General features: G+C 38.7%; 1 protein-coding gene across 1 annotated transcript in view; it reads left to right on the top strand.

The window, feature by feature from the left end:
- OSMR (oncostatin M receptor) overlaps nt 1-12,180 on the top strand; it is an 80,574-nt gene that overhangs the window by 20,296 nt on the left and 48,098 nt on the right. The window contains exons 3-4 of the mRNA XM_043978771.1: nt 1,035-1,122; nt 6,740-6,912. Of these exons, the coding sequence (XP_043834706.1) occupies nt 1,050-1,122; nt 6,740-6,912 (246 nt within the window). The 5' untranslated portion in view covers nt 1,035-1,049. The remainder of the gene's footprint in view (nt 1-1,034; nt 1,123-6,739; nt 6,913-12,180) is intronic.

Raw genomic sequence — 12,180 nt, 5'->3', positions numbered from 1 at the left:
TGGTCAAGTCACTTAACCCTCATTGCCCCACAAAAAAAAAAAAGAAGAAGAAGAAAAGAAAGGATGAAAGGGATGGTTTCAGAAAAACTGGGGAAGACTTGTATGAATTGATGCAGAATGAAATGAGCAGAACCAGAAGGACAGTTTATTCAATAACAATAATATTAGAAAAATAATCAATTCTGATCAACAAAATGACCAACCACAATTCTAAAGTACTAATGATTAGGGAAGTGATGAACTCAGAGTGCAAACTGAAGCATCTCTCCTCTTCTCACCTCTGCCTTCCTTCATTTCTTCTTCCCTTTCATCTCTTCTGCCCTCCCCTGCCTCCTCCTCCTCCTCCTCCTCCTCCTTCTCCTTCTTCTCTCTCTCTCTCTCTCTCTCTCTCTCTCTCTCTCTCTCTCTCTCTCTCTCTCTCTCTCCCCCCCTTGGAAAATGCAGAAATTTGTTTTAAATGAATGTGTGTGTGTGTGCGTGTGTGTGTAATGGGCTTTGTTTTTACTGCCTTCCCAATCAGTAAAGGAAGGGAAGGAGGATGGGAAAGAATTTGGGACTGAAAATGAACTAGAATTCATTTTTTTTAAAAGCCTGAAAAGGTGGGAGGAGACCAGGTTATAAAGAGCTTTGAATGGCAAACAGGGTTTTGTATTTGATCCTGGAAGTGCTAGGAAGCCACTGGGGCTTCAAATCTAAAATGCTTCTCTTGTCTCTTTTTAAATTACTTCTCTTCACCATATTTTGCTCTTTTAGGGCAAAAAGGTCAATCGGAGGCAGTGGAGTATGTGGAAAGACCACTGGTTCTGAAGTCAGGCAACTGGGGTTCAAATCCCACTTCTGCTACTTAATACCTTTGTGATTTGGGGCAGGCCACAACATTCTTGGCATCTAGTTTTCTCATCTGTGAAATACGAGGGTTGGACCAGAAGGCCTGTGAGGTCCCTTCTAGATAGATGACCCTATAAATATGCCTCTACATTTATGCTTACCACTAAAATGAAATTATTCTTTTTTTCAAAATGTGTCTTTTTCAGGTAGAAAAATAAGCAATGGCTCTCTTCCTGACCCTTCAGACAGTATTTCTGTTGGCACTGATGGATTTTAGCACATGCAGAAGTAATGGTAAGGAAATGAAATGAAGAGTTAACTTAAAAGAATAGGAAAGATTCACTGAGAATAAAAGGCAAATACAGGAAATTTGATGCCCAATACAGATTATTCATCATTAATTTTTTTTTTCACATCCATCACATTATTTTTGTTGGCTTTAGAAGAGGCTTTAAAAAAAGAGGCTTAGATCATGGTTCACTTTGTAAATTTCTTCGTGTTGATGGGCAGATCCTACCACAGTGCTTGCTTCAGCTTGAATCCATCAGCTTCATACCTTTTTCTTTTTGATGATTTAATTCTAATGAATTATAACTTTTTCCATATCTACTCCTCATTCATTTTGGGGGGCAGGGCAATGAGGGTTAAATGACTTGTCCAGGGTCACACAGCTAGTAAGTGTCAAGTGTCTGAGGCCGGACTTGAACTTGGGTCCTCTTGAACCCAGGGCTGGTGCTTTATCCACTGTGCCACCTACCTGCCCCATCTCATTCGTTATTGTCAATAATCCCAATATTTTTCTTAGAGCTGACATTTGTAAAGAGCTTTATGTTTTTACAGAGTTGTCTTATACATCATCTTATTTGATCCTCATTACCCTGTGAGGTAAGGTAAGTAGTCCAAGTAGCATCAAAGTAAACTAGCTTTAGAGCTGGAAAAGACCTCAGGGTTCATTTGTTCCAGTTCTTTTTATTTCATTTTCCCCAACCCCTTTATTTTTCTTTTTGCACTTTCAGTTTTGTTGATGTGTTTTCTTTTTACATGACATTTACAGATTACCCCACACAACAGAATTGTGCCAGGATATGGAAGGAGGACATGGGGGGAGGGGGTCTAGGAATAGATGGGGTCTCTAGCAGGAACATTGAATGGTTTCCCATTTCTGATCACACAGGCTTGGAGGGGCCAATTATCATCAAGTAGAAGTTTCCAATACAGAAGATTCTGACTCACAAAAAAAAGGAAGGGGGAAAAGGGCAGACAGATGAAAGGTGGAGGGGTGTGTAAAACGAAGAGAGCTCATCAAAAGAAAGGTTGGGTCCAGAAAACCGTGCTTTTTTTGGACTATGACAGCATCCAAGCCACAATTGGGATCGTTTGTAGCTTTATTGGAGTTAATACTGTTTAGCTTCCAATTCCCTAATGTAGCTGAGAAGTCTGAATAGGAAATTTCTTGCCAGGTTTTTGATACTTGGAACATCTGAGAGGATCACATATTAAATGCTAAATGCTAATTAGCAGCTGTTTACATCCATGTACAGTACTGTCCCTGCCATGTCTACCACAACCAACTGTGAACACAGGAATCTAATCTAGGGTCCAGTCTGGGTATCTGTATAACAATGTTGTTATTGGAAGAAAGAACGATTACTCCATATATGAGGGGTGGAGTTGGTGAAAAGAGTAACTCCTTTCTCTAACTTTCACCAACTATCTCACATTTTTTTCCTTAGTAAGCAATATTTAGCATTTTATGGTTTGCTTCTGATTGGCCTGTGCAAATCAATCACAAAACTATGGTAATACAAAAAAAAAAAGTATGGTTTTCTGGACCCAGCCTATATTTATACAGGCTGCCTTTGCTCTAGACACACCCCTTCCTCCCACCTGCCTGTTTTCCAGAAACACCACCCCTTGTCCCCTTCCCCCTACTGGAAACTTCCTACCCCAGTAAAAAGTGACACCACCTAGTCTGTGGGATCCGAGGTGGGAAGCCAATCAGATGCTCTTGCTAGAGACTATTTTTATTATCCTCTTGATTTCATTATGTCTTCCTCCAATTAAGACCTAAAATTGATATTTTCTCAGGATGAAATGATGAAATGTGTTTATCCAAGAATACCTTCTTGCTTAACATACCCTTCTTAATTAATACTTGCTGAATGACACTATGGAGAATGAAAGACAAGTATGGGACTGAAACCTCATTTCCAGTAGTTCCTGGGACACCCCAGGGTTCAGCATCATACTTGCCAGGAAGTTAGAATCCATTCTGTAGACTAGTGGATACTTGTCTATTGGGCTCTGAAGAGCTTTCGGAAAAACCTGAGTACCACAATACCCTGGCCTCTGTGTTCACTGGTCATGCTGACCATGCAACTGTTGGGGGGGGAAATGTTGTTCTCCTATATCGTACAAGGGAAGAATTTCTTCGTTTCCTAGAGACACCAATGGCTGAATTTTAATTGCAGTTTTGGTAGACAAGTTTATTTGGTATGATGCCTGGGTCTTGTAAGAGGATGATTGGTAGTGTTTATGCTTAGCCAAAAAATTAGACACTTTCTTCCCAGTGAGAGCCCTCCTTTGTACTAACCAACGCCTCTCTTTGGCGCCATCCACAAGTCTGAGGATTCATGGCTAGTTGTCTGAGGGTGTGTTTTATAAGATAAAAACACTCACTGAAAAAACACTAGGTTGGTATTTGTGATCAGATCATTGAAGTTTGGCCACGGTGTTTTTATCCAAATCCTTAGCCCATCCAGTTGCTGGTTTTCTTTAGGAAAGCAAACCTTTCTTTCAGGGTGATCTATAGCTTAGTCAGGCATCTTGGAGCTTCAAGGCCTTAACAGAACATTCCTGATCATGTTATTTTATAAGAAAAAAACTGATCCTTGGGTTTTGTTTTTGCATCCCTTGGTGTTGGACACATGCCTCGAAATAAATCTCTGATTGCTTTATTCCTTTTTGAGAGTTTCAGTGCATCTTTTCTTTGGTAGCCTTAAGCTGCAAGTATAGTCCACTAAATTTCTAAAAGAGAAAATCAATAAGTTAAAATATTTCACACTACTTTTATGAATGAGGTTTAATGCAGCATATTCTTTGTAGGCTGGATTCAACAGGATCAGTTCAAGTTTATTTTGCTATCAGTCACTGTTCCCTTCCCCTTTTCAATTTCCTTTCTTGTGTTGTCTTCCTCCATTAGATTGTAAGCTCCTTGAAGTCAGAGACTATCTTTCACTTTTTAAAAAATTTCTAGCACTCAGAATGGTGTCTACACATAGTAGACATGTAATAAATATTTATTGACTGACTGATTGACTTCTCCATTACCAAACTATTGAGTGAGTCCCCACTCTTGCTATTGTGGTTCAATATAAATGCAGTAACTATACATCTGAACTAAAAAGTAAGATATATGCCTGATAAAGGATACTAATGAAGGTGTGGTGGAAAGCTCACTATATTTGGGATCCAAGGACTTCAAGTATTTGAAGAATTGTTTTCTGGAAAGAGGGAATAAGTTTGATCCACTTGGCCCCATAGCAAAGAGTTAGGAACAATAGGTGAACATTGCAATGAGGCAACTATGGGGTTTTATGTAAGGAAAACAAATGGACAGGTTATCCAAAAGTGAGTTGCCTTGAGGAATAGTGAGCTCTCCCTCACTCTATATCTTCAGGCAAGAGCTGGATACCCATTTATTTGTGTTGTTGTAGAGGGGATTCTTATACAGGTACAGTTGGACTCCATGGCTGGTAAGGTCTCTTCTAGATGTAAAATTCAGTGATTTTGTTTAATGATTAATGAGACTGCCATAAATGGAAAACTTCCACATTGGCCTTTTGATAGTCTAATATACAATCCATAATAGAAAGTGTGAGAAATATTGTGGAGAGTGGAAAATGTACACACTGACTGGATAGTGGCCTGGGAGTGAGGGAACAGTCTAGAAGTCTCCTTTCCAAAATTATAAATGTGGGTTACTGTGTAGTACCTTCATTGTTGATTATCTCTTACTGTGAAAGATTCCTGTCTTGGCTTCTGTGGCACTGTTCTCTCCAGATTCTTTTCCTACTTGTCTGACCATTCATTCTCAATCTCCTTTCCTGGATCACTAGCCATATCCTGCCCTTTGGGCTTGGGTATTCTCTGAGGTTCTTCTTTCATGACCTCATCAGCTCCTGTTATCATTTCTATGTATATGAATCTTAAATCTATTTCTCAATCCCTAGTTTCTTGCCAGAATTCCAATCTCATAGCATTTGAAATACATTTCAGAAATAATCTTTTCCCCTAAACATGTCCCTCCTCCAAAATTTCCTCATGTTGAAGACAACGCTGTTTTCCTAGTACATAACCTCAGAGTTGCCCTCGTCTCTTCTCTCTCCCTCACTTCCCCTATTCTTATCAATTATATCTCTAGGATGTGCCACAGTGGATAGAGTTGGGGAGCTGGAGTCAGAATGGGAAAGACTCTAGGCTTTTGTTCATCATCTGACTCCCACTTTTCCATCCTACTAGACTGAAGAAAATGACACAATTCTAATCCCTATTTAAACATTTATTCCCTGCATGAACTTTAAGTAAGTTGCATAGCTTACTGGGCCTGTTTCCTCAATTAAAATAAGGGAACTGGATTAGATGATCTCTAAGATCCATTCCAACGAAGTCCTGTGATTGCCTATAGCATTTTTAGCTTGTACCATTACCATTTGATCTTCCAGGTTTTTGGTTTTGTTTTGTCTTTTGGTTCTCTAGTGATTTTATGCACATTAGTTTCATTTTTCCAGCTAGAACATTTTTTCATATCCTTATGTTGTATCTCCTACAATGCCTAGTTTAAAGTTCTTAATGGAATTTCACCACCTCTTCATTATCTGCAACAAATGTTGATGCATAAATTGCAATTCTCTTAGGTTGTTTGTTTTTTAAACAAGTGCTGATGATGAGCACTACAAGGGCAGATGACCCTTAGGAGATGATTAGTAACTTTTGGTTTTGGAAGCAGTTGGGGTTAGGTGACTTGGCCAGGGTCACACAGCTAGTAAGTGTCTGAGGCCAGATTTGAACTTAGGTCCTGACTTCAGGGTTGATGCTCTATCCACTGTACCACCTAGCCGTCCCTGATAGTAACTTTTTGATTGATAGAGGTATTAACTTTGATGCAGTGGTCTAAGTGTTGACATTTAGAAGCCACCTGGACTATTATAACTAGAAGGAGACTAAAGAATCATCTTGTCCAACCCATCCAGTTTATAAATAAGTAAAAGGAGGCTCAGCAAAGTGGAGGGAGAAGTGTCCCAAAAAGTTAGTCAGTAGCAGAGCTGGGATTCAAATCCAGTCCCTTTGACTGTATATCCCATGGTCTTTACACCAAATTACACCATGTCTGGATGTGTCCTCATTTCATATCTCCTTAAAAATCAATAAAGTGCTAACTTCTGACAACAACAACAACAAAAGACTTTCCAATTTTCCCTCCCCAAAGCATGAAATAGTAGCAATTAACATTGTACTTTCCTAGTTATTAATCTTTCTTGCTCCAAATTGCCAAGTCAACTGAAATTTGCTTCCCAGTGGATCCTTTTGTTCAGTTTCACTCTTTTTTCAATTTTAAGAACCAAACAGGGGTGGCTAGGTGATGCAGTGGATAAAGCACCGGCCCTGGATTCAGGAGTACCTGAGTTCAAATCTGGCCTCAGACACTTGACACTTACTAGCTGTGTGACCCTGGGCAAGTCACTTAACCCCCATTGCCCCACAAAAAAAAGAACCAAGCAGTTCTTTCTTATAAGAGTAAATAAAGTTGATAGTTTAATAATGCCAGTGCAAGAAATGGCCAATTTAATTAGTGCAGCTGTTTATGCATACTTGACTAATGATGTTCCCATTATTCACTTCTGTCTTTCAGGATCATCTGAGTATTTAATATATCCTGTTAAATCTGTTAATGTTTCCATGCATTCTGATAAACAGTGCTTGGATATAGAATGGACTGTTCACCCACATGCTTATACATTGAATTTAAAAATGATTTTCCAAATAGACATCAGAAGAACTACAATCTCCAACACCATTGAGAATGTAAGTATTTTTAAATATTTTTTTTTCTGTCATTGGGGAAAAAAAAGTTCTCTGGCATGTTTTGTGCAACTCACATTTATGTTGATATTCTCACTGTGAATGAAACCATAAAACGAAGGAAGTTTCAACTAAATGGAAGAATGACTCACAGGTTCTCCCGAGAGGGGAAAGTTGAAGGAGTTGGCAGATTTTGTCTTATCTTGCATTTGAAGGCAACGCAAACTATCTCATGGGATGCTTGGTCATCTGCCCTTGTAGTGCTCATCATCAGCACTTGTTTAAAAAACAAACAACCTAAGAGAATTGCGATTTAAGCATCAACATTTGTTGCAGATAATGAAGAGGTAGTGAAATTCCATTAAGAACTTTAAAAGGTGCTTCAGACAAAGTCAAGATGTGCATTCATAAGACAGGGTTTTATGGGCATGGGAAGGGATCTTTGGGAAAGCACAAAAAAGAGGAAAAGACAGTAGGGCATACACTGTCCTGATTTTCAAAAGAAGGGAGCTGGTGGAGTTTGCAAGCTATGGACATGGGAGCTTGATTTCTGTTCCTGGCAAAGTTCTAGAAGGCACAAAGGCATAGAGAGAAGGCATAGCTAGTGAATACTAAGAAAAAGAAGTGGTGATCACAGAGATCCAGCATGTCAGCACCAGTAACAAGTTGTGACAGGCTGACTTTATTTGCTTTTTTGACAGCATAACCAAACTGGAAGAGTTGGGGGGATGCTGTAGATATAATTTACCTAAAATTCAGCAAAGTATTTGAGAGAGGCTTGTATACTCTTATTGGGAATAAGGAGAGATATAGACTCATTGATAGTTCAGTTAGGTGGACTCAAAACTGATTGGATTAAGTAAAGTAAGTATTTGTTATGTATTTACCATGTGCCAGGCACTGTGCTAAGTGCCTAAGATGTGAAGAAAAGGAAAAAAACAGTCCCTGACCTCAAGGAGCTCATATTCTCATAGGAGAGACAACATTCAGCAACTAACTACTTACAAAATACAGGTTGAATTGGAAGTAATCTCAGAGGAAAGGCATGTGCATTGAAGGAGACCAGGAAAGGATTTCTGGATAAGGTGGGATTTTAGCTGAGACTTGAAGGAAGCCAGAGGAAGAAGTGAGAAGAAAAAGCATCCCTGGAATGGGGAACAGCTAGTTCTCCATATGAAAAGGCAGAGAGGAGATGGGAAGTAGAGTTTTGTGTGTAAGGAACAACAAAGAGCCCAGTGCTATTGATTTGTAGAGTATGTGAGTGGGAAATAAAGTGTAAGAAGGTAAGAAAGGTAGGGAGGAGTTAGATTATGAAGAGCTTCAAAAGCCAAACAGAGGATTTTTATATTTTATTCTTGAAGGAATAAGGAGCCATCGGAATTTGGAGGGGAGTAACATAGTCAGACCTGCACTATAGAACCTGCACTTTGGTAACTATGTGAAGCATGAACTGCAGTGGGGAGATTGGAAGCAGGGAGGCCAACTGGAAGGCTGTTGAAATATACAGGCTTGAGGTGATGAGGGATGGCACCATAGTGGTAGTCACATCAGCAAGGGAGAGAGGGACATGTAGGATAGAAGAAAAGGCAAAATCAATAGGAATTGACAAGTGATTGGATGTGGAGTGTGAGCAAATGAGGAATCAAGAATGATACCTAGTTTTCAAATCTGGATGACTTAAGGTAGCCATTAGGTAAAGAGAACTTATGTGTGGAGGTGAGGGCATGTCTTCTGACCAGCAAGTTCAGTTCTCACCTTTGAGTTTTGAGTTCTGTGGACCAGTCCCACTGGCCTTCTTGCTGTTCTCCACTCCTAATATTCCATCTCCAGTCTCTGTGCCTTTCACTGCTTGCCCCCAATGTCTGTGACTTTTCATCTTTGTCTCTTAAAAGTTCTCATTCCCTTCAAGATTCTGTTCAAACAACACCTTGTTTGTGAAGTCTTTTATGTTTCTCCCAGAAGCTAGTATCTCTGACCAATAAACCACCTTGTATGTGTTTTATATACATATTTGATATATATTTGCATTCCTTGAAGGCAAGAACTATTTTAACTTCTTCTTTGTGTCCTTAGGTCAGGCTCTTAACAAATATATGTTGATTTCTTTTTAGGAGGGCTAAGAATGATCCCATATGGGTACAAAGGCTAGAAAAACCTTCCATTCCAACCTGGATTATCTTCTTGAGCCCAAATTGGATATTTTCATAAATATACAATCTTATCACTGGAACTATTCCCTTCACCAATGCAGAACCCACCCTATCCATGTCTTCTCATTCAGTATGATTCCTGTCTTTTCTATTAATCTTCCCAAAAAAGATATTCCCAATATGCTTAAGGCCTTCCTCTTGTCCCTTTAATTTTTAGGTACCAATGAAGCCCCTATCCAGGACATTAATCTGTTATCTCTCAGTACCTGAATGGCTTTTCTTATTATCTAGGCCCTTGATATCTTTTACACTGTTTTCTTGCACAGAAGTCATGGTAAGCAGTATGCAACCTACTTTTCAGCATCTTGCCATTGTAAGGGACCTCAAAGAACAGCTAGTCCAACCAGGGATCTAGCAATACATGACTGAATTCTACCACAATGATGACAAGTCATCCAGCCTCTACCTCTCCAGGTTAAAATTCCCCAACTTCTTCAATCAATCCTTCTGTGGCATGATCTTCAGTCCCCTCACCACCCTGATAGCCTTTCTTTGGACATGCTCTTATTCAGTTCTCCACATTTTGACATGAATACACCTAAGATGGAATTGGATAGTGAAGAAAGGAAAATCATCCCAAGCTACATGTTGGCCCTTCAAAATGTTTCATTTCTATACAGTCTCCATAACACAACAGAAATGTTTCTGGAAGTTTTTGTTGAAACTAAATTTTTTACAAATTTAATCATTTAGGTACACGAAGGGACCTTGCATTTAAAGAAATGCTATGGTGAATCCCTTTAATTTGCCTGTCTTGTAAATCCTTGTTTATTTATCAAATTTCCTTTAAGTGAATTATACTTGGACTTTTGGTTCTGACCTGATATTCCCATTGCAGTGAGTATTTTTGATGAAATTTGGGGAAATTTAATTTCCTAGAAATTGAAAGCTCTTTTCTCAGCCTTTATTTTATCATCAGCAAATAGCAATGAATCAACTCATCAGGAGAAATTATGGATTTTTAACAATTACTAGATGAAATGCTAAAGCAGTTATCTATTTACTTTATGAATTTATTCCTTGAAAAATATTGGCATTAAAGAAATGAGTTTTCGGGGGCAACTAGGTTGCACTGGATTCAGGAAGACCTGAGTTCAAATCCGGCCTCAGACACTTGATACTTAGTAGTGGTGTGACCCTGGGCAAGTCACCTAACCCTCATTGCCCTGCAAATAAATAAATGAAGGAAGGAAGGAATAAATGAATTAATAGATCAATCAATCAATAAATAAAAGAGATTCATTTTGTGACAGAGTGGTTTTGGATTGTTAAACAGCACTGTGCAATTTTCCAGATGTAATACAGCCCAATTACTGCTACTATCCAATTCTGGCCCAACTCATTGTCCTCTCTAGATATATGGCTAACCTAAAATATTCTCATTGGATATTTAAGAATATATATGTGTGTATGTATATATATGTATGTATGTGTGTGTATACAAACATACACACATATCTTATTGTTTGAAATAAACAGAAACAATTATTTAGTAAATCAGATAATTCAAGCTATCCTCCAACATTCTTCCTAGGTTACATAGACAGTGTTGTGGTCCTGGAAATGTTCTACTTTCATAGTTTATTTGACAGCAACCAGTTCTCCATACTTTCATTCCCACATTATTATTTTCAGTGAATCACAGGATTTTTAAATTGGAAGTAGCCTTAGTGGTCATCTATTGAAATCCTAAAAGAGAATCCCAACTACAACCTATGTGGCAAGTGGTCATGTAGGCTCTGCTTGGAGACCTCTAACAAAGTAGAACCCAGTACCTACATATTCAACTTTTGGACCAAAAAAAAACTGTTAGGAAAGGTTTTCCATACATCATATCTAAATTTTCCCCTTTACAACTTCCATCCCTTACTCCTGGTTTTGCCCTAGTATCCAGACAGGACAAAGCTAAATCCTTTTTCTACAGAACAGCCTTTCAGATATTTAAACGTGGCTATCATGCTCCCTACCCATAATCTTCTTTCCTCTCAGCTAAATATCACCAGTTCCTTCTCACCCATCTTCATGTGAAATGGATTCAAACCCCTTCACAATCTAGGTTGCCCTTCTCCAGATGCTCTTTAGCTTATCAGTCTTGTTCTTAAATTGCAGGGCTCTATTTATTATGCTACAAATGCAGGTCCTATGTTATTGAGTGTTTTCTGGAATTGAGAATTCAGGATTTATACAAGATCCCACTACTATATCTTACTGAAGTTTATCTTTGTAAGGAAAAATTGTCGTGAATTCTGATTTTCACAAACAAATATTTTCAGGTTATGTTTCCTGCATAGGCATCACATGACTTGTGGATAGAGAGCTGGCCTCAGGTCAGGAAAATCCAGGTTCAAGTCCTGCCTGATCCATATTGACTATGTGACCCTGGGCACAGTTACTTAATTAAGTAACTTGATTAAGTCCCCCAACTCTCAAAGACTATAAATTACAAAGAAGATATCTAGTCTATATTGCTAGGAATTTCCCATCTTGCGTTATGTGTCACTTGACTCTCACCACTACAGTTGTCTTCTATCTTTGTGTGAATCCATACCCAGAGTCCTACGGGGTTGCTGCCACCTATACCATCTTCCTACTCTTATGCACCCCCATTCTATCTGTCAGAGAGCATCAGTGATTAATGGTGAGTTAGTAGAAGCTTATATATAGTCTGATTTAGTTTTTAGTGTACAACTTTAGTGTCTCTGCTTTAGCATCCATTGGAGTACTTCCATGAATATATTTAATAAATGTTAAGAGTCCACGTACCAACTTATTGAGAGCCATTCATCACTAGAAGGTCCTAATTCAAGCTGATACTTCAGTTAATAAAATATTTGCCTTGGTAGCTCATCTCTTTTTTTAAAAAAATCAGAAAAGGATTTTGGTGGCATGTGATCTCTATTCACAACTCCACAAAAGGCAGGAAAGCCCCATTAGTCATCAGTAGAGGACAGGCTTAATGCCCACAAAAATACCATTGTAAATCAATGCAACACAAAGTATGTTGCATTCTGGTGCACATTATATTTGTGGTTACCATTAGTGATATATTTTTCTTAGATGA

Source organism: Dromiciops gliroides, chromosome 1, assembly GCF_019393635.1.
Source record: "Dromiciops gliroides isolate mDroGli1 chromosome 1, mDroGli1.pri, whole genome shotgun sequence".
In the NCBI taxonomy this organism is placed as follows: Eukaryota; Metazoa; Chordata; class Mammalia; order Microbiotheria; family Microbiotheriidae; genus Dromiciops; species Dromiciops gliroides.
Note: the sequence above shows the minus strand (reverse complement) of the source record. Positions and strands in the feature narration are given on the sequence as shown.